Source organism: Gigantopelta aegis, chromosome 6 (genome assembly GCF_016097555.1).
Source record: "Gigantopelta aegis isolate Gae_Host chromosome 6, Gae_host_genome, whole genome shotgun sequence".
In the NCBI taxonomy this organism is placed as follows: Eukaryota; Metazoa; Mollusca; class Gastropoda; order Neomphalida; family Peltospiridae; genus Gigantopelta; species Gigantopelta aegis.
Window position 1 is genome coordinate 11,590,818 of NC_054704.1, and position 21,690 is coordinate 11,612,507.

The 21,690-nt window shown below is 33.6% G+C and overlaps 2 protein-coding genes across 2 annotated transcripts in view; one reads left to right on the forward strand and one right to left on the reverse strand.

Moving 5' to 3' along the window:
• LOC121374370 (helicase-like transcription factor) overlaps positions 1 to 8,853 on the reverse strand; it is a 32,728-nt gene extending 23,875 nt beyond the window's left edge. The window contains exons 1-5 of the mRNA XM_041501472.1: positions 8,809 to 8,853; positions 2,501 to 2,788; positions 1,960 to 2,126; positions 1,150 to 1,372; positions 205 to 279 (exon numbers count right to left, since the gene is read on the reverse strand). Coding sequence (XP_041357406.1) covers positions 205 to 279; positions 1,150 to 1,372; positions 1,960 to 2,126; positions 2,501 to 2,788 — 753 coding nt within the window. The 5' untranslated portion in view covers positions 8,809 to 8,853. The remainder of the gene's footprint in view (positions 1 to 204; positions 280 to 1,149; positions 1,373 to 1,959; positions 2,127 to 2,500; positions 2,789 to 8,808) is intronic.
• A 484-nt stretch (positions 8,854 to 9,337) lies between these two features.
• On the forward strand, positions 9,338 to 20,443 carry LOC121376049. The gene is made up of 6 exons (XM_041503827.1): positions 9,338 to 9,411; positions 14,994 to 15,179; positions 17,262 to 17,386; positions 17,758 to 17,833; positions 18,163 to 18,316; positions 19,395 to 20,443. Exons 2-6 carry the CDS (start codon positions 15,018 to 15,020, stop codon positions 19,769 to 19,771), a joined length of 894 nt encoding a protein of 297 aa, XP_041359761.1. The 5' UTR covers positions 9,338 to 9,411; positions 14,994 to 15,017; the 3' UTR covers positions 19,772 to 20,443.
• Positions 20,444 to 21,690: the final 1,247 nt, after the last annotated feature.

A 21,690-nucleotide genomic window follows, 5' to 3' on the forward strand; every position in this document is an offset into this window, starting at 1 on the left:
TTAAAAGCCCATTTCCGACTTCTTCTACTTGGCATATGAATTTTGTTGACAAAAACTGTTAAACTAAGTTTTAACTGCTGAGAAACAACTTACACCACTGTACATCTTCTGAAGTTCATGAATATATTAGTTCATTTTAAATTGCTACACATAATCAATCTAATGTTAAACATCGTAGCTACAGTTTCCAAACTATACACTAACCGGTGCTTTTTCTGCCATTGACGTCTTGTCACCCTCATCTAGAGTTTCGAACAGTCTGTCTAGCTCATTCATAACCTGAATTCAAGAAATAATCAACCATCATAGAGAATAAATTAAAAGTTCAAATATGCACATACATATAATAAGGAATTCTCAAAACGTTGAACACAGAAATATTGTAATAAATAAATGTTTAATTTTGACAGAAATATAGACATTTTTAATTAATGATCACAATTTTATGTGGGGCAAATTCTAAATTTAAAAAAAATAATTAACACCTTTAGACCTCAGGATTTCTATTTTATTGTGAACACTTTTTCATCATAGGAACCCATCATAAACTGTTTTTATGTAATCATTGTTAATAGCAGATTACATCATAATGGATAGCACACTAGTTCATTGATTTTGCCGACAAAGGGAGAATAGTCTTGTCTATTAAAAAATCCCAGAATAACTTCTTTTTAATCAGGTGTAAAACATACATAATTCCCTATACACATATCGTCTTCTTCCAGTTAGCAGTAGTGTCATGCATTTTATATGGCTAACGTGTGTGTATTTATGCATGTAGGTCTATGTATGTATTTATCCAGAGATATTTATCGTTCCAGCCAGTGCACCATGACTGGTATATCAAAGACTGTGATATGTGCTATTTTGTCTGTGGGATGGTGCATATAAAAGATCCCATCCTACTAATGAAAAAATGTAGCGGGTTTCTTTCCTAAGACTGTCAGAATTACTAATTGTTTGACATCCAATGTATATATATATATATATATATCTATATATGTATATATATATATATATATATATATGAGGCAGCTATTTGAGAAAACAAGGCAACTTTATCTACTGAATGCAGTGAGGTGTATAACTGTAAGCCTGCAATAGATGATGTGTGGATGGCTCTTAAAGACTGTGTGTATGTCTACCCACCTCACTGGGAGTGAGCAACACTCGATTGGTGATCACATGGCTGTAGTCTAGACTAGCTGGCACAGACTGACTGCTGCCTGGCACATTTAATCCTTGAGCTTCTTTTACTGGAACACCATGAGTTCGGAGAATCTTCATCACCTGTTCCTTTTTCTCTGGCTTCCCCCACACAGTCAGATCAATACTGATACGGTACATGTTGTTCGCACCAAATGGAACAATACTACAAAATGGTAAAAGAAAAAAACATAAACATAAAAAAGAATTCTGAGGAATTAAACATCTTGCCTACCATAAACTTATTCGGTGATGTTCATCTCAATGTATGTTAAGAAAAATTAATTAAAAAATAAAACTTTTAAAAAAATCAATCAATTTGTTTTTTTCACATACAATGTGATGAATACCCATAGATGCAACCATAAACGAAGTTTCATAGAATTTTTAAAAATAATAATAATAGTTGATAGAAATAATCCAAATACATGTTATATGCCTGGATATAAATCAACTGATGTTCCTTACAAACTTTCACTGTGTGGAACACAGCTGTCAAGGAACATTTTGTTTTTAATATTTTGATTATTGACAGTTAGTGATTAGTTAAAAATTGTGTAGAGATCTCTGAAATTTGGGTAGCAAATGGTGAAGCGATACTGAACAAAATGTTTCCTGAACTATAAATTGCTGCAGCTTTACCAAACATCTCATATTATCATCTAGATATATGTGATGTCCAAACCCCTCCCCCTAAAAAAATAATTTCTGTTACATGATTGTGGTACAAATAACAACATCTGTCAGTGTTACCCCTCGATCCGACCCAATCCACCATCTAGGATTTGTGAAAGTGGTCTTGCCAGCTCCTTTTTTATATGTCCAACTTGGTCACCATCCACGTTGTTAACTTTAATGGCATTACGATCATATTTGTTGTACGGCTCTCGACACAAAGCAACCATTTCCTGGTTGTTAACCTGCAGATATAAAACATTCACAACTTAGACTAGATAGCTACTGAACACATGATTTAATTTCAAATAAATCTAAAATATGGTCTCCTAAATACTTGTAATGATCTTTTTCATGCATGTACTTTCCTACAGACCAAATTTTGTAAATTTCATTTTTGATTTAGCTTCATCAGGAAAAACTCATGCCTTAAAATAATCAGTTAGATGGTAAGTGTTGTATATCCAAATGAGGGGCAAAATAAAAAAAATAAAAATAAAGGCGAGTCTTGCTATATACAGTAATAATAACGAAATAAAGAGCACATGTACAAAAAGAATCCCTTTGTGTTCAGATATGCTTGAATATTTATTATAATATGAATTCAATATAATCTTACAGTTCCTTTGTAGTACTGGATTCCAACAATGTCGCCCCGAACACTTCCCAGCAATACTTCATCATCAAGATCATCATGAGGTATTTCGTTTTCGTCAACAGCGTCATATGTGAAAGTTCGGGGACGATCCTGCATCAAATCTGCCAGCCAATCAACATCAATTTCAGAGATGTATGGCGTCCATGGCTTTACAGTGTCATGTTTCCTTTTCTTATGTTTAGAGCTTTTGCTACCGTGGAATCGGTTTGTATTTCCAAATGCAATTTTTGACAAGCCTTTTCGACCCATCTAAAACACAAAGTTAAAAGTTAGTCTTTGTTAATGGCAACACCACTAGAGCACACCGATTTATTAAACATTAATATTCCTGACGTTTAACGACTCATGTGCACAGCTCAAACTTAACAACATCAATGGCAATTGCTGTAGCTGTTATATGAATTGTCATAGGTCAAAGGATTTACCATTGATGGCAAATTTTGCTGCTTAATCAAAATTTACTACTATTGGTTGAAGTGATATTCTGGGATTTTAGTTTTGTGTTAATTTGTAGCTAAAGTTAATACAGGTTTAACACTGGTGTAGGCAGCTTCAAAATGGCTGTACTTGAGCATTTTGTCTATGGTTAAGTCCATAAGACTGTCCAGCACACCCGTATGAAATAGTAGGACAAAAGTAGGACTGAAAATATAGAAAAAGTAGAACAAAATAAGGAAAATAGAAGGAAAAAAAGTAGGACTGAAACGGTATGTAGCAAAATTACTTATTTATCTATGTGTAAATGATATTGAACAGGCAATGATTAGGCGTATAAAAATTAATACATGTATGTGTATTAAGCAAACAAAGTTGAAAAATATCTTTCATGTTGCTATTTAAAAAATCACAGTTATTACAACTGCCCCCAATTCACTTGGGCTTTTAATTAGCACTAATATGTGAAGTAAATTAATTACTCTAAAAGTCTGTCAGACATAGAGATACATATCCTTATGATAAGACAGGTACAAAGTGATCAGGTAACACCTCCCAGTCTCCTATAGAAATGTTATTGCCCAAATTATTAATCCTTTTGTAACGTGATATCTAAAGACTTGCAGTATGCGTGAATTGCAGAAGTTAATATCACATAAATGATTTTAGTTCATTTAATCAAAATACATATACATATGTTTTTCAATTTGGTTTTATCACACAAAGTTTTTAACTTGTTTATCTAACTAAAATTTTAACCTTGCAAATTAACTTCAGAGCAAACAACTCATTTTAGAACAATACTAAAATAACACTGATATATCTCTGCAATAACACTGTGAAATATCTTTGCACTTAGAGATTCAGTCTGTCTGGTGGTTTTGAATGTCTAGTAGATCTGCGAACCAGAACTGGAGGGTTGACAGGGTCTGGAGCGGCCTGCTGCACATAATTGAGCACAATGGGTTGACTGCGCTGCACAGGGTTGAGCACAATGGGTTGGCTGTTTACCGGTGTGGTATGTTGAGTGGTATCCATGGAATCCAGGATAACATCAGAATACACAGTTTCATTTGTGTAACTGTGTTTTAAATGGTTATGGTGTCTACGAATAATCTGACTTTCAAGTGTTTTTAACATGGATACCAAACTGGTTTGACTTATAACGGTGCCTGGAATCCAGCGAGAACCTCTACCAAAATTTATTGCAAATACTGTGTAATCAACAGAAAGAGTTTTGTTTTTGCAGTGTGTATCATGGTAAACTTTGTTTTGATTGAACCTTTTTATTTTCTGCAGTCTCATCAAGGTGAAGGAGGTCAAGATGAGTTCTTAACTTCATCCCCCATTAAAAGTTCCGAGCTGCAAAAGGTATCCTACATTTTTGTGCCTCTACTGTATTGAATAGTATCCATAATCCATTCATAACAATTGTAAATAATCTTGTGTATAAATTATGTTAATTAAGAAGCAATTTATTTTTAAAAATTATATTTTACAAACCATTCATTGGTATGAATGTGATGTCTATCAGTACTGACATCACGATTTAGCGATGGGTGTTGGTAAAATGCAGACTGCACCAGAACGCTTGACAAACTGAATTTTACCTTTAAATTTTTTTTTAAACAAAGTGTTCATCAACTGTGCATAGTTAAGAAAATTTTTTTTTTTCATGTAGTGTTCTTAAAAATGGAAAATGACGAACCACACATATGCGGTAAGATATGTTTTGCAAACTCATGCACTTGCAGAGTTAGAAACATTGCACTCTTTGCTGTTTACCGGAGGGTGTTTCACTTTAATTTACTAGAATGGATTTGTTTTGTCCACATTGTTGATTTTTTATGTTAATTGATTGCAATCTATTTTGTTTCACAGATCGTAGCTAAAATATGTGGAATAGTATTTCCGTAAATATCGTATTCGTGTTTTTGTCATTAGGTGAACACAGTTTAGGACGTTGATGGTATTATCCTAAACTATCGAATTCTGTCCCCCATTGAATTTCGTCGTATATAACTTCCGCACTCTTTCTAATCACAATGCACAAGCACACACTTTAATTCTACTGCATATGTATCATACTGCATATGTATCATACTGCATATGTATCATACTGCATATGTATCATACTGCATATGTATCATACTGCATATGTATCATACTGCATATGTATCAATTGACCAAGCCTAATATGAGGATGGAAAAAGTTTTTAAAGTGTGTTTGTCCCTTGTACAGTAGCGGTAATTCTATTATTGCATACAGAAACCATATCCACTGTATAAACGAAGAGACTAGACTTGACAGATCGGTAATGACTGTCGTCTGCATTAGTTTTGTCTATATTTAGTTAAAAAGTCACATGACTGACTTTTAGTGGGGGATGTATGGAAGGCTGTTTGTGTCAGATCCACAATTGTTATTGAGAAACAACAAGTCGATTTTTCTTCTTTATTTTAGCCACCTATAAAAGTTGTTAGCACAAGAAAAACATTTTCCTATATTCATTAAAATTTGTTGACTACTTGAATTTGAAAAGCCATTAAGAGTGGCACGACTGTTTACATAGCATTTAAAAAAAAATCAAATCTAAAACAAATTCTAAAGAACAAAAAAGCAAGGGGAACTTTCTAATCTCGAACAGTGGTGCTAGTTGACAACCAGTGTTCATAAAAAACGTGTAGATATATTCACAATTCATTTACATTTGTTTCGTTGACAATTTGTTGTATTTTTGTCTTCCATACATTCCACATTTGTGACGTTCACATGGGACGGATTTTGATGGTGCATATAAAAGATCCCTTGCTGCTTATCGAAGAGTAGCCCATTAAGTGGCAACAGCGGGTTTCCTCTCAATATCTGTGGTCCATAACCATATGTCCGACACAATATAACCGTAAATAAAATGTGTTGAGTGCGTCGTTAAATAAAACATTTCCTTCCTTCTGGTAAACAATCATTGTTACAATGATATTAAATTTATCCGGTTGCTGGACTGAACGAATGCCAGACAACTCGGCCCACGTCGAGACAACTCAGCCCAGAGTTCCAAGACAACCCGGCCCACCGCGAGACAACTTGGCCCGGAGTCCAGGGACAATCTTGTCTATTGTTGGACAAGTGTTGTTTTTTAAATTAAAGTATTCTCACTGAAATAAAAGAATGTGTTTTTGTTAGTATTGAATTAGTCCTACCTTAACCTAAACGTCCCGAAACGAAGTGTCATGTCGGATTGATAAATTGCTGATCCATTTATCTTTGAAGATAGTTTCCACTGTTCGAATAATTTTGTTTTTGTTCTACAGTCGGTGACCTAAATATTGGAGTTGATCCCAGAAAAAACATGCAAAAGTTCTTTATCGTACTTTATTGTAGTAACAACACTCGCGGATATAGCCTCCTGACTTGTTGTTGTAGTATGAAGTATTTTCCTTCCAATTTCTGACTCAGATTCCACTTCGGCACAAAGAGCAAGCAAATGATATCACGTACGACATGCACAATTATCATTCTTAATGGTGACCATATAGTTAGCGGTATCTATCAGTATAATGCATTATTATTACTATAGTTATAATAGTACAATACTACGACATGGCCAACTATCATACTTAACACGCATATAATGTGTCACAGCATGCCCCGTCTATCAGTCTAATAACTCGGCCCCGAGGCCGAGTTGTCCGAGACAACTCGGCCACGGGGCCGAGTTGTCCTCGGGGCCGAGTTGTCTGGTCCCCGACTGAACATGCGCAGTAGCGTTTTCCTGTTAATGGGATGTAATTCGATAGGTCCAGGATTAGCATTTAGCATGAACCAACAGGAACGATAAATCATGACGGCATGAATTGCATCTGCGCAAAAACTGGCTCCAGATTTGTCTCATTTAATGGGTACAAACTCCGTCTGAAAGCTCTTTTCTGATAGGTTCTGACACGGGAAACATAGCCAATGAGAAAAATTAATACATTAATCTGCTAAAACATTCTATTTTCACTTAATTATGCACACATTTGCCTAAAATAATTCAGTGTGAAAAGTTTGCTTCAGGTAAAAATGTAGTTAGGAGAGGTGTTCTACATCGTGGTTTGGTAATATGAAAAACCATCCATACCTTGATTAGTGTAAATCAGAAAAAATACTTAAAATGGGCGTAAAATTGTTGATTTTGGAAGTTTAACAACCCAATGTGACTATTTCCGAGCGATCACGGAAATCAACGGAAATTTCCGATCAGAATCCAAGATGGCGGCACCCATCTCCAATCAGTATTTACAAACTTTTAAACATGTATTCCTTGACAATGCAATCAATTCTACATGGATTATTACAAGTAATTTGGGGACATATATCATATAATCAATACTTCGTATATATAGACCTCGATTATTGAGTAGAAATCGTTGCAAATGTTGAAACATTTATTTTGTAACTTCCTCCTTATACCACTTCGCACCTTTTTCATACTATTTAAAAAAAAAATACTATTGAGACGTTATAATCAAGGTACAAACATCATGTCAACTTCCCCAACCCATTCAGAATATTGTAATGCATGTTTTCCATGTCCATGTTGACAATGATACATCCACTCCGGCTCTACTCCATCGGCACCCGGACACGTCCAACAAACTTTACAAAGATTATTCCAAATCATAGTCCTACCAAGTCAGTTCAGTATTTGGTTTGGTGATTCCTGATGGTGTATTTTGTGAGATCTCTGACTGACGCCCTCTGTCTCTGAAGGAAATATTTGATAGATTTTGATTGGTCTATCTATTTATTACTGGCTTCAGAGGTCCCACAAAAGACACTACGTCACCAGCAAAAGTATTTCATGAAAACAAAAAACAAAAAATAATTTTCAGACATTGGTGGGTGAATATGAACATGACTATTCTCATTACTGACCCTAGTTGTGGACACATTACTGTGCCAAAACTCCCGTAATATCCATAGCAGACACAGTACAGGAGTTTTTGCTGAGTTACGTGCCCACAACTATACATACCAGTTCATTTTTCACATGCATTCTATAATCATAATGCACTAATGCATTCTATAATCATAATGCACTAACATCAACATGGAGGAACCAAAGATATAGACGTAAGTAGTCTGTTTTGCTGAAAATGGTGACTTTTTGCTTGCATATATCGTTGTAAAACGATACTTAAAACCATTTTAATTCTGCTTTATATTATTTGTTTCCATTTTCAATCAGGTCATATTACATGTAAAAAACAAAATAATCACCAGTTATTTGGATGATTGCCCTGTTACATTCATTATATTCATTATACAGGTTTTTGGACAGAAAATGAAAAAAAATATTTAAAGGTTCGTCAACTGGCCGTATACAAAAATTTGTTAAAAATTAATTTTTCACTCTTTTTCATTAAAACAAAAAGCATTCATCTTCTAAAACCCATACTATTATGTATGCAAACAATGAATGAGTTTTCTATATTGAATTTTTTAAAAATCATTGGTTCATGCTACCAGGATATTTAAAAACACTTTTCACCGATGAAAAATCAAATGTTAATCACGTATCAATTTATTTTTTATTTTAGACATATTCTTTTAACGGACCAGGAAGTGTTGTTGTTTTAATTTGTTGATAATGTAACGTCACTGGTTCGCGCGTGCTCACCAGCTTTAGAAAAAATGTGACGAGCGCGATTACTCTACGAATCGTACGAGATAAAGTATGTTAATTAACAAATTGTGGGTCTTAGATTATGCAGAAGAAGATTAAAAACCAGAGAATATATTTATAATTAATACAGGAATGATTGCTAATGTGTTGACTGTTAGCAACTACCTTCAACTTCCAAATTTAAAAAACCGACTGTGGCCTACACGTCTGACATGTCTTCTAAAAAAAATATATATATATATATTTCCGCGCCAAAATGTACTTCCGGTTAATATGACTATCTCCAAATGCCATAAAGAAGTCATTTGTATATTTAATAATAATTAAATAATAATAATTAAAAATAAATAAAACTAATTTTCATCGTTAAAATTGATCTGCAAAGTAAATAAACAAATGTTGAAGACAAATTATTATTATATACCACATTATTAAGGCTGCTACCAAACGAAACATTATGTTTAGATAAACTTCCGTTTACTCTAAGTCATAGGCCTAACGTAAAACACAGATGCACAAGCGGAAAAACATATGGCTAAAAATTAAATATAATGAGATCAAATGGCAATTTCTTTTTAAAGAGCTAGACATATATACCGGTATTTAAAAATAGAAAATAAAAAAGTAGCGTGTTATGTTTATGGGATTTAATGGGACCTCTACTTTCAGTTTCCGCAATCAACTGGTACATTTGGTGATCGGTACTTAATCTGAAATTTCAGTCTAGGTTTCATCAGGCACGAAATGAAATGTTTACAGAAATAATTGGTAGGCTAACATTACATATAATTAATTATGGCATTTTATTATTGGTATTTGGTTAATTTTATGTGTAAAGAATTCCAACAATTTTATTTCGTACAATAACGGGCTGCCTTGCTAATATGAGGGGACGAATCAGAGAAAATTCGGGATCCATGTCATTTCGCCCCCGAGTTGTTTCGCCCAAACTTCAATCATGTTTAATTTATTCTGTAACAAGCATCCAATAAATAATAACAAGCAATAAAAAAGGCACTACGCATCCAGCACTATAATCACAGACATACGCATTCAATGTCAGCATCACAAATAAATATTTCATATTTTATGATGTATCTTAGGTCATAAAAATAAACTCGAATGTAAATACTAAATGCACATTACTGATGACACAGTGATGTGCATTTACATTCGAGTTTATTTTTATGAACTAAATGTATCCATGTGGGACTGGGCTATTCCACCCTCGGGTACATAATTTGATGTCAGGGGCTGACCAAGTTCACTGCATATGAGTAAGTCTTCCATATGAGTTCACTTGTGGATTTCCATACGAGTTCACTGCATTTTCCCCCATACAAGTAAGTTTTCCATACGAGTTCACTGCAAGCCGTTACACACAGTTCGAACTTACGAGTTATGTTGAAAGTCACAGTGTGGTTCTTTCTATGTCAGAAAATGGTTGTGCGCCATCAAAGAAAAGCATAGTTCATCAAGGTAAACATCTACGGTCCGTTTTTTTCATATTTTGACATTTATTGGACCTCCAATGTTTACAAGTCTAAGCCACAAATCAAGGCTTGCAAATTCTGCTCACTTTTCAAAGTGGATTGATAAAATCATTTTATCAATTATTTGGTGGCGAAAAATTATATGTGCCAACACATATAAACATTGTATAAAGAAAACCTTCCGAGTTATGTTTCTCTTATAAATAGACAGTTTGTCCAAATAGTAATCAGGGGGCTTGCGGTAAACTTGTATGGTTAATTGTATTGACTTATGGTGAATTTTACAACTGGCACCGTAAACTTTACAGCCGTTCTACAAAACAACCTTATGGTAGTCGTATGTGCCCCTTTAATGATTAAAATATTCTTTAGGAAGAAGTACGAATTAGTTACCGGTAAATAATGAATTAGTTACTGACTTTTCGAAACATCTAGGATGTATTCATTGGTATCGGACATCCATGAAGTAACTTTGTCAGTTTATTTGCCAAGCGATAATTGCCGAATGCATAAGACATGAGAGTTATCTCCCGTATTTTCGTGTTACGGTTATATGGCCTAGAACGCCAAGTTTTATAAAAGGTATTTGGTATATATTAGATCCATTTTTATACAAAAAGTTAGTATCCTCCTTAGAAAATGACCAAATCATCATTTAACTGCCATTTGTCAGCTGCATTAGTGGCTTACATCTGCCTTACCTATTGTACATTTTCACTTAATTTATGACGATAGTAAGCTATGCTGGCGATCGTAGAGCAAAGTTAAGGAGGTGATAGTAGGTATTTACGGCGATAGTAGTGCTAAGATAATTTCATGGAATGGGGCCCAGGACTGCATTAATCCAATATTCAGTTACAAACAAAATCTCAGATATTCCCGCAGGCCATTGTAAGCAACTTTAAAATGTGATTAAAAACTGTTGGCGGAATAGGATTATTTTTACAATTATTTGTTTCGGGTTCACAAGTTTTTTCCACAGTGGACGATATTAAATGGAATATCACATTTAATAATAATAATAATAATAATAATAATAATAATAATAAATAAAGTAATAAATAAATAAATAAATAATAATGGATTAATGCAGTCCTGGGCCCCATTCCACAAAGTTATCTTAAATTAATTAATACTTAATAATAATAATAATTTACTGAATATTAATAATAATAATAATTTACTGAATATTAATAATAATAATAATAAATTACTGAATATTAATATTAGTAATTATAATAAATAAATAACCTAATACATAAATTATTTATTTAATAATAATAATAAATTAATAAATTAATTAATTATTAATTAAATAAAAACAAATGTTTATCAGATTTTTCATTTTCAATGTTTCCTTCATATACATATATACAAAATTCACTAGCCCTACTTTACTTTAAGTTAATACAATTTTACTAAATAACAGTAATAATTGGATATTTCACCTAAAGCGGGACATAGAGCTTAACAACACTTAACATTGGGTTGGTTGGGGTGGGGGCAGGATATTCATATTTATAAAATAGACTGAACTGCAACATTTGACAAAAAAAATTCACTAGATGTCGGGCATGGCAATAGTAGTTATTTACTAGCCCAACATTGAATATCATTAGCTATGGAAGTGGGGCTACCATAATCTAGAAGCTCTGCACACACAGACACACACACATGCACACACGTATATACAGAAACATACCAGAGAGAGAGACAGACAGACATAGAGAGGTGGAGGGGTATGATAGACATAGGGGATGGAACGGGGTGGCAAAAGATCATGCATTTGCTTGTTTCTTGTTTTCTTGTTCAATTAATGTGAATTATTCGTAATTTAGTGTGCTTATTTAACACCTAGTAGTAATTACAACAAACAGCAGTTGTCACCAAGTCATTATATCACATATTAAAGTTTGTTTTGTTTAACCACACCACTGGAGCACATTAATGAATTAATCATCGGCTATTGGATGTCTAACATTTGGTAATAGTGACTCGTAGTCATCAGAGGAAACCCACTACATTTTTCCTAATGAAGCAAGGGATCTTTTATATGCACTTTCCCACAGACAGGACACCACATACCATGGCCTTTGTCCAGTTGTGGTGCCCTGGTTGGAACGAGAAAAAAAATCAGCTGAATGGATTCCGAAGTGATTCGATCCTGCGATGCAAGCACCTCAAGAGAGCTCTCAACTGACTGAGCTAAATCCTGCTCCTATATGACACATTAATTCCAATAAGTGTTCATATGGTTGCAAGGCAGTCCTCAGCAACACAGTTAATGTTATATCAGTTAAGGTTGGGTGTTGTGCGGGGTAATTAAAAAATATTTATAATAATAATTTTAAAAAAGTGAATAAAACCCTTAAAATAACTAATGACCTAGTATAACTAAAATAATAATAATAATAAAACAAAAAAGAAAAGTAAAAATAAATAAATAAATAAATAACACCCTTAAAGTAACTAATGGCCTGTAATAATAATATTTAAAAATAATACTAAAGGAAATAATAATTAAAAAAAAGAGTAAATAAATGAAAGCCTTCAAGTAATGACCTGTACTGATAATTAAAAGGGGCGGGATGTAGCCCAGTGGAATCGATCTCCGTCGGTGGGCCCATTGGGCTATTTCTCGTTCCAGCCAGTGCATCACGACTGTTATATCAAAGGCCGTGGTATGTGCAACCCTGTCTTTGGGATAGTGCATATAAAAGATCCCTTGCTGCTTATCGAAAAGAGTAGTCCATGAAGTGGCGACAGCGGGTTTCCTCTCTCAATATCTGTGTGGTCCTTAACCATATGTCTGATGCCATATAACCATAAATAAAATGTGTTGAGTGCTTCATTAAATAAAACCTTTCTTTCATTTTTTGGTAATTAAAAAAATTTAATAATAAAAAAGAATAAAAATTCAAAAACATTTAATGGCATAAATATTACTAATGCATATAATGCAACCCACACAGCACACATAAAAACATAAATAATTAATTTCATTCAGTTCCGAAATATTTCTTTTTATTGGATGGATATAAAATGCTTGATACAAATAATTGTCGTTCAGCCATTTTTGCATTTCACATTTTCAATTTTCTCTTGTACCGGGCTAAAAATAACTTTCAAATGTGTCATCTTCAAACATTTAATCCTAGAAAGGTATTGTAGTTAATATTTTAGTCTAAAATTTATTCAAATATTTTGTTGTACTTGTTGTTGCTCTTAAATGAATCACATATGACTGATTTTATTAAATCTTGATTGCAAAATTTTGAAAATGTTTTGCCATAGGCAAAATGCTCACCTATGGCAATTTTGAGTCTGCCAACAGCAATTTTAAACCATCAGTTGATGGCAATAATATGTATCCAGCAGCAAAAAACTGTCTTTGGTAAATCCCAGTGATGTTCCAGAATTGTGTTGGCAAAATGTTAAAGGAAGGGACAATTAAGGCATTTGGCCAGGTATGCATATTCAACGATATATAATGCACATTATTGCTTAATATCAACAAGTATAATCGTATTGTTAATTAATAAAACGGTTAAATGTGACCGCTATTATATATAACGGGCGCAGCCATTTTTTACCATCACAGTGAATACGCCCTCTGGCGAGCTGGTGGTTACGTAATACCTAACATGTCACGTCAGGAATTAGTCTTCGAACTGAAGAAACAAAACATACCTGATTTTTGCGGATGCATCACAATGGTCTGTAATAATATCCATCTCAGTAAGCCGACAACAAGTATATATCATTTTTCAATACAAAATAAACCACCATTGACAAAGTTTTGTACATTAATTAACCCACGTACTAAAATAATAATCGGAGTGTTTTCTTGGTTAATTGGTCTTTTCTTTCCATGGCCTGTACCTGTGGTTCCTGATTGGCAGGTGTATATTTAGATGGTTCCCAGACACTGTGTCTAGACACACTAAAAAGACGTGCCTCTTTTATTAAGATCACATGTTATTGTTTGATAGCCGCGCGAACACCCCTCAAATTGTAATGGATATTATCAGCTGTCCTGCTTTATTACTGTAAGTTATTCTGTAAAACCCTTTATTAAGAAGACTTTCCCATCTAAAATCACAAAACTGACCAATTACGTAGTCCCAAAGAAAAGAAAATTATCACTTGGGTGGTCATTTTTGCTCAAACATACCCTGCCAATAGGCCTAATAATGAAATTTTTTTCTTTGGACTTTTTTAAAGAGAAAAATACTACAACTCCATTTCATTCTATTGATGCAAATTGAAATATATTTAGTTAAGTAGTTTATATACTATCAAGTCATTTATGTTGTTTTACAAGTCAGGTTGATAAAAGCAAAGCGACTTGTCATATATTAGAGCGTTTGTTTACACTGTGCTTAGGGGATTTGGATGGAGCTGACATCACTTCGCCCCAGGCTATACCACCGGATGTCACAAAAATTAAACAAAATGGCTGCCCCCAGTTAGCAGGAATAATCATGGGTTTTTTTTATTAACTCTAAAATTATGCGTTTTTCATTTGTTAAAGTGTCAGTATGTATTGGTGGTTCGGGTATGCATCTTTCCAACACGTAAGTCTCGGGTCTAGGTGTATGGTCTTTTTTTATTCAGGTCCTTCTTTTGTTCATATAACTCTTAACCGATTGTGTAATTGAAAGTTGGGACCATTGGTGCTAACTGATTATAACTGATGATCATGTTGAAATGATAACCGATTCCCAACACTAGTAAACACTGTCCTATGGCAGTTCATATCACAACTATGGCAATTGCTGTTGGTGTCATTTTCAAGTTCATGCCCTGAAATATTTGTAGGATTTATTCATTAAGTTAACATGTTTTGTTTTTTAGTTAAGGAAACAACAAGTCAACAGCATGCCAAGTAATGAAGATTTTACCTTTAATCTGACCGTTGGGGGTGTCAAGTTACCGGAGTATGAGAAAGATGGGAGTTGTTATGTAGAGTCATGTCTCTTTACTCCCTACAGCTACAACATGACAGTGGAAGAACAAGTTGGAGATGAGAAAGAAGTTCAGGTAAATGTTATATAGGGACGGAAGATATTTATGTTTATATTTACAATCAGTTTAGACACACTTAAAAAGACCACTGACTGTATATTCCTTTTAGTTTCTGGTTGTCATGTTTACAGTAGCTCAAACTGAATTTTTCTTCCTAATTCAATCTTATCACTCCTTCTCCCCTCAACACTCACCTGGAATACCTTTTAGGAGAGTGGCGATTTGATTGGTTTGCAATAAAAAAAAAAAAGTAAAACAATAGCCTAACAACATTTCAGGAGAGTGATCTTCAGCTCACCTTGATTTTGCTCACGTCAGACTGTAATCCATGTTGTTCTATACTTAAAAAGTTATTGGAAGGTACTCAAAACATTAGGTTGATCACAAAGTGACATTAAAAATGTATTTAATGTATAATTTTAGTGCTTAAAAAGTCTCTTGGCGGCAACTCAGGACAGTTTTTAAAGACTTGCACACATTTAAAATTAACGGCATGGTCATCTGTCATAAGGAGTAAGATTTAGCTCCGTAGGCTGAGTGCTCGCCTGAGGTGCTTGCATCGCAGGATCGAACCACCTCAGTGGATCCATTTAACTGACTGGGTGTTTTCTCGTTCCAACTAGTGTACCACAACTGGTCAAAGGCTGTGGTATGTGCTTTGCTGTGTATGGGAAAGTGTATATAAAAGATCCCTTGCTGCTGATGAAAAAATTAAGTGGGTTCCTCTGACGACTACGAGTCAGAATTACCAAATGGTTGACATCCAATAGCCAATGATTAATTAATCAATGGGCTCCAGTGGTGTAGTTAAACAAAACAAACTTTAACTGTAACTTTATTGGGAGGAAAAATCCAATTTGGGGTACTGAAAACAGGATGATCAGAAACTGCATATATTGTACATGTATATCCTGAAATTAATGTGTCCCTAAATTAATGCGATGGTGGGCACACTAAAATGTGACATGAAATTAATGTGAGTGGCCTCCCTTTGAAATATTAATGTCTATGTACTTGTTGGTTAATTCCAAGTTACAATGAGGTCAATTCACTAACATGTCAGTGTACACATCAGTTAACCTGTTTAGTCTTCTTTTTTTGTGAGATCAACTCAAAGCATATTTTTTCAGCAATCATTTATGTAATGTGTATTGTTACATAAATCTGGCTAAACATTAGCATGTATGTACCATTACATGTACAACTGTATGCCAACACATTTGCTTGGAACTTGAACAGTAAAGACAAAGCAAAGATTGACCATAATATTAGCATGCTAAAACCCATTCACGCATGATGGATCATGTCAGCTTTTGACAGGGTGGCCAAAGACCCTGCAATTGTCACTTGTGGTTTGCAGCGTGCTTGACTATTGGACAATTAGTCTGTCTCGTTTTACAATGAATTGTGCTCCAGTTGTTTTATAAATGTATTAGAATTTTAATCTTTGTTTGTTTTAATAGCATGTGACACATGACTTGCTGGATTATTTAATCATTAGTCAGTCTTGCAGAAAATGAATTGTTTTTTATTTCTGTTTTCTAAAAATATTAGAATTTTAATTTTTTATTAATTTTTTTCTTGGGGGGGGGGGGTATGTTTGAATAATGTGGGACACATGTACAAAACAGAAATAAATGCATATTATTATTAATAAGAATAACACAAACTCGCATTTTTAGCATTAATATTATAATTGCATTAATGTCAGGATCTACAGTATTCCAACTGTTGTTTAATGGATGCAAGTTTAGGATTCTATGAATAGTTTATCTCATTTTGAAGTTGGAATGATGTGTATGTATATTTAATACTAACTTAAAAGTGTCTGTGTTTAAACAAAAGTCTGTTACTGTGAAGTGTTTTTTTCAATTCAGAGCTGGCCGGTTACACTGTATCAGTTAAAAATAATGGCCAACCCATGTTACTGTGAAGTGTTTTTCATTTCAGAGCTGGCCTGGTACTCCGTATTAGTTAAAAATAACGGCCAACCCATGCTACTGTGAAGTGTTTTTACATTTCAGAGCTGGCTAGTTACTCCGTATCTGTTAAAAATAACGGCCAACCCATGTTACTGTGAAGTGTTTTTCATTTCAGAGCTGGCCAGTTACTCCGTATCAGTTAAAAATAATGGCCAACCCATCGAGTCCTCGTTGTTACTACCGTGTGTTTGTTGACGGTCATCACGTCAAGAGCTGCAGTATTCGTCCAGGTGAAACCAGGTGAGGCTCAGTGTTGTTATCATGTTGCTGTAACGCTGGCAAACAGAATAGTGTTCACATAACAGATATATCAGAAACAAATCAACATAAATGATGACAGCATTCCACAGATTACAAAAATTATCATTTGGTTCGTGCATCGGTTATTATTGTAGTGTTGGGAATTAAAATTAAATAATCGGTCAACTTTAGATTATACGATCAGAATTATATGAGCTTAAGGACTTTGCATCTGTTGCCATTATTATTTAAAGTATCCTGTAGTTGACTAGGCATTTTTATTGTTGACTGCAGTGTTATGACTAATAACTGACAAATAATTCATGTTAAAATAATTTGTTTTGAGTACATATTTTCTTTTCTAATTGTAGAGTAATAACAGGCTTCCGGGATGGAAATCTGCTGAAAGAATTTCTTTTTTCTCTCCCACGTTTTCCAAAAGATGAGGTATGTTGGTAATTTCTTCTTGATTTTGGCTCTTTAGTCAGAAGATATATTTAAGCTGAAGGTTTAGAAATTTAATATTTCTAACAAATGCTCTTGCAGTTTATAGCTAAAATTAATACATACTATTAATTAATTTGTGTTGACATTTTGTTATGAGATTATTTTTAGAAATCAGCATTTAAGGGTTCACAAAAGTAAATTCTTCAATAAACCAATTCCAATCAGTAGTTCCAATAAGTGAAAATTAAAATGATGCCATGCAATTTTCAGTGTGCTGTTTTTCTATCCAGTATATAATAGCCCAACTTGTGCTTTGTTTGATATTCCAGCAAGACAGAATTGACAGTGAAAAGTGTCCCAAGGTTGGCACAGTGGAAGTGTTGTGTTTCAATGCAAGACTTAAAAACACCAAGATGACCATTAGAACCCGACGACTCCGCTACTTACAGGCAAACAAGAAAGATAGTGCTGCTGTTACCCAGGGTACTACAATACTCATGACTCATGTTAGATATATTGAGAATACTACATGTGTGGCCATTAGATACCATTTATCTTACAAGTTGTTTAAAAACATGTCTAATGAGTGAAGGCAAGATGGTGACATTTTTAAACAAGTTGTAAGATAATCAGTATCTACTGGACATGAATGTAGTATTCTGTTGCAAACCTCAAAAAACAGATTTAAAATAAATTTAAATATCTTTTCTAATTTAGGATCCTTGGCTTGTAGCTGACATATTGGTCACAACATAACCAATTATTTCAGGTTCATTTAAATATATCACATCGATTTTGATTGTGCTTTTTTTTCATTGAATGGTATGGCTGTTGCAACCAGGTCATCACTTAGGAGCAGCCATTCATATGTCTTTGAATCGATAACACACGTGTGTTACCATAAATAATGAATGGAATTCTCACAAATGGATGTGTAAAAAAAAGACTGTTATTGTATGTGTTACAGTGCAGCTAGAAAACTGCATTTCTTCTAAGTGTGTTTCCACCTAATACCTTTGGATTGGTTCAAACATTACAACAGACAATCAGTGACTGTTGTCTTCCACAATGCCTAGGATATCCATTTTCATTAACTTATGTTCAATAAAGACTAAGAGAGTGTGTTACAAGGTAACTTGCTAACTGTATTTCTTCTAACTAAATACATTTATCCCAAATACCCATGTATTACTTTAAACCTCCCGACAGCCAGTCAGATTGCTATTACCTTCCACAATATGTAGAATATCCATTTTTAGTTATGTGACTACCTCTTCATTGTTTCTTCTTTGCAATTTTTTTTATCAACATTTTTATTCAAATCCTATTCAATTCTTTATTTGTATAACATTTATAATTTTTAACTATTGGTGAAAGAAAGGGGGACAACTGTTAAAATTCTAGAACAGGATGCAATAAACCTACTTTTTGTTCTCTCTTTTTTTTAAATGCACCTGTTAGAAGTCTATTTACAAAAAATGGTGAAGTAAAACAAAAAAATCATTGCAGTAAAATTAATCCATTTGTTAACAACTAATCTTTTGGTGTCATTTTTTCACAGGGAAATATGGAATGATAACAACAAAAGCAGGAAGAACAATTCGTGAGAAGTCGTCCAGAAAGAGAACAGACTTTTGGCAAATTTTAGACCTGCGGAAGGGTTTGGCAGTGAAGTATGTTACAAAGGACACAATAAAAGAAATGGGTTTTGACGTGCGTCAGGTCCCCTTTATAAATCATACAGAACAGATTGGTTCATACTGGAGATCAAACCAGCACAGTACACAGACCAGGAACCAGCAACATTTGTCGGAATCAAAGCCTGGTACGAGCGACTTAAAGAATGAACATTCCGAGGTGATAGATCTGCAGGACATTAAAGTGGAAACTGAGCCAGTTGTTGTGCAGTCTTCAACAGAAATTATTGTCATAGATTAATAGTTTTACAGACCTTCTTCAAAGATTGAATGACCTTTACACAGTCATTATAGACCAAAGGAAACTGTTCTACTAGTTAAAATATTAGCATTTTAATTTTTATTAATCTTTTTTTTAAACAGTTTGTTAATTTGTGACATCATGGTATAAATTCAGACAAAAATTATAAATAATCCTAGTTTTTTTTAGGTGACTCTAATATGTCCTTTATTAACCAAAGGAAACTATTGTAGTATTTAAAATAATATAATTTTTAGTGGATTTTATTATGTAATTTTTATTCTTTGTTTTTTTGTTTGTTGATATCATGACATAAATTGAGGAATGTAGTATTAATACATTTAAAAGTTTGACAAGTTATAAATAATCTGGGGTTTTGTTTTTAGTCTATTACTTGACTGAGACTCACTTGAATGTTGCAGAATCATTAGAAACAAAATGAAACTATTCTGGTAGTTAAAATACCTATTTTTAGTGTATTTTAACATGAATTATTAGTACACATAGAATTTTGACAAAAATTATAAATAATCAAATTTTTAGTGCTTTTGGATAATTACGTTTAGACTTAGACTTAGATTCTCTTAAATGGGCTTTTTTAGAAACCTTCAAGAATCAGTATTTGGAACTGAGAAATAATAAAAGTTTTGTTAAGCATGGACCTCATGGAAATACTGCAGACTTTTGTTGTTCTTTTAAAAACAAGAGAGTGAAAAATGATCCTCTTCCAATCTCAAGGGGAAATCTTACTTTAAATTATTATCAAGAGGAGAAACAGGAGACATTCGTTAGTTACCTCCCTTTAGCACTAAAACAATAGGTGGTGCTGCAATTAGATCGAACTCTACTCCAGTTTTTGTTTTTACATTATTAGTATGACATCAGTTTGGGTAGTTACCAACTATAAAATAACTACAATTCAGTGGTGGGTTATAGCAGGAAAACAGGGAGCATTTATCCTGAGCCCTGGGATGTCGGTAAACATACATTCATTCATTCATTCATTCATTCATTGTCCTGAGCCTCACATGCAGGGTTCATATAAATTTGAAGAGTGCTTGAATTTATTAAAATCCATGATAAGTGCTTAATTTGAAAAAAATCATCTTAAAAGGATGCTTGAATTGCATATTTCTGCTGATAAATATTAAAATTTACCTTCCTCAAGTTTATTTAAGAAACTATTTTTTGGTTTATGCAAGTATGAACTGAAAACAAAACCCATGTGCATACTTACATGAACCATAAAATTAATTTTTAGGCAAATTTTAATATTAAATTTATATGCAAATTTTAATATTAAATTTATATACATATTTTAACAATAATTGTCTGAATTTGTTTTGTTTAGCTTTAAATACACCTGTAGTATTGTTTATATAAACTTCATTGATACTTATGTCATGTAAGAATGCAATTGTATCGATCGTTCACTATTATTTGAATCAGGTGATTGCCAGATGTTATTTGATAAATGACGTAATTTTAATAAGCGACGCCCTTTCACCTAATCTTTGTTATGTGCATTTAGACGGCTTGTTTAGTTACATCGGAAGGCATTTGTGTTTAGTTTATATTTCATGAATGTGAATGAAGGGAACATGTCAAACATATACACTGTGTGTGGGGGGGGGATAGATTAATTTTCGTCAGTAGCTGTAGAACAATGCTTACAAGTTCAGACATGAACTTTCCTATATTTGTTGGCTACCACAGATACTGAAAATTGTTGGATATGCTGTTATGAATACTGACAAACGTTCTAGCATGCTTGCTAATACTATCACTAACCCTAACACTAAACCCGAATGAACTGAATGCTTGAATTTTCGGAAATCTTGCCAATGAATGAATGAAGGTGGGGGGGGTTCCAGGTGGATATTTTGCCGGAATGTCTCCTATAAAGGAAGGAAATGTTT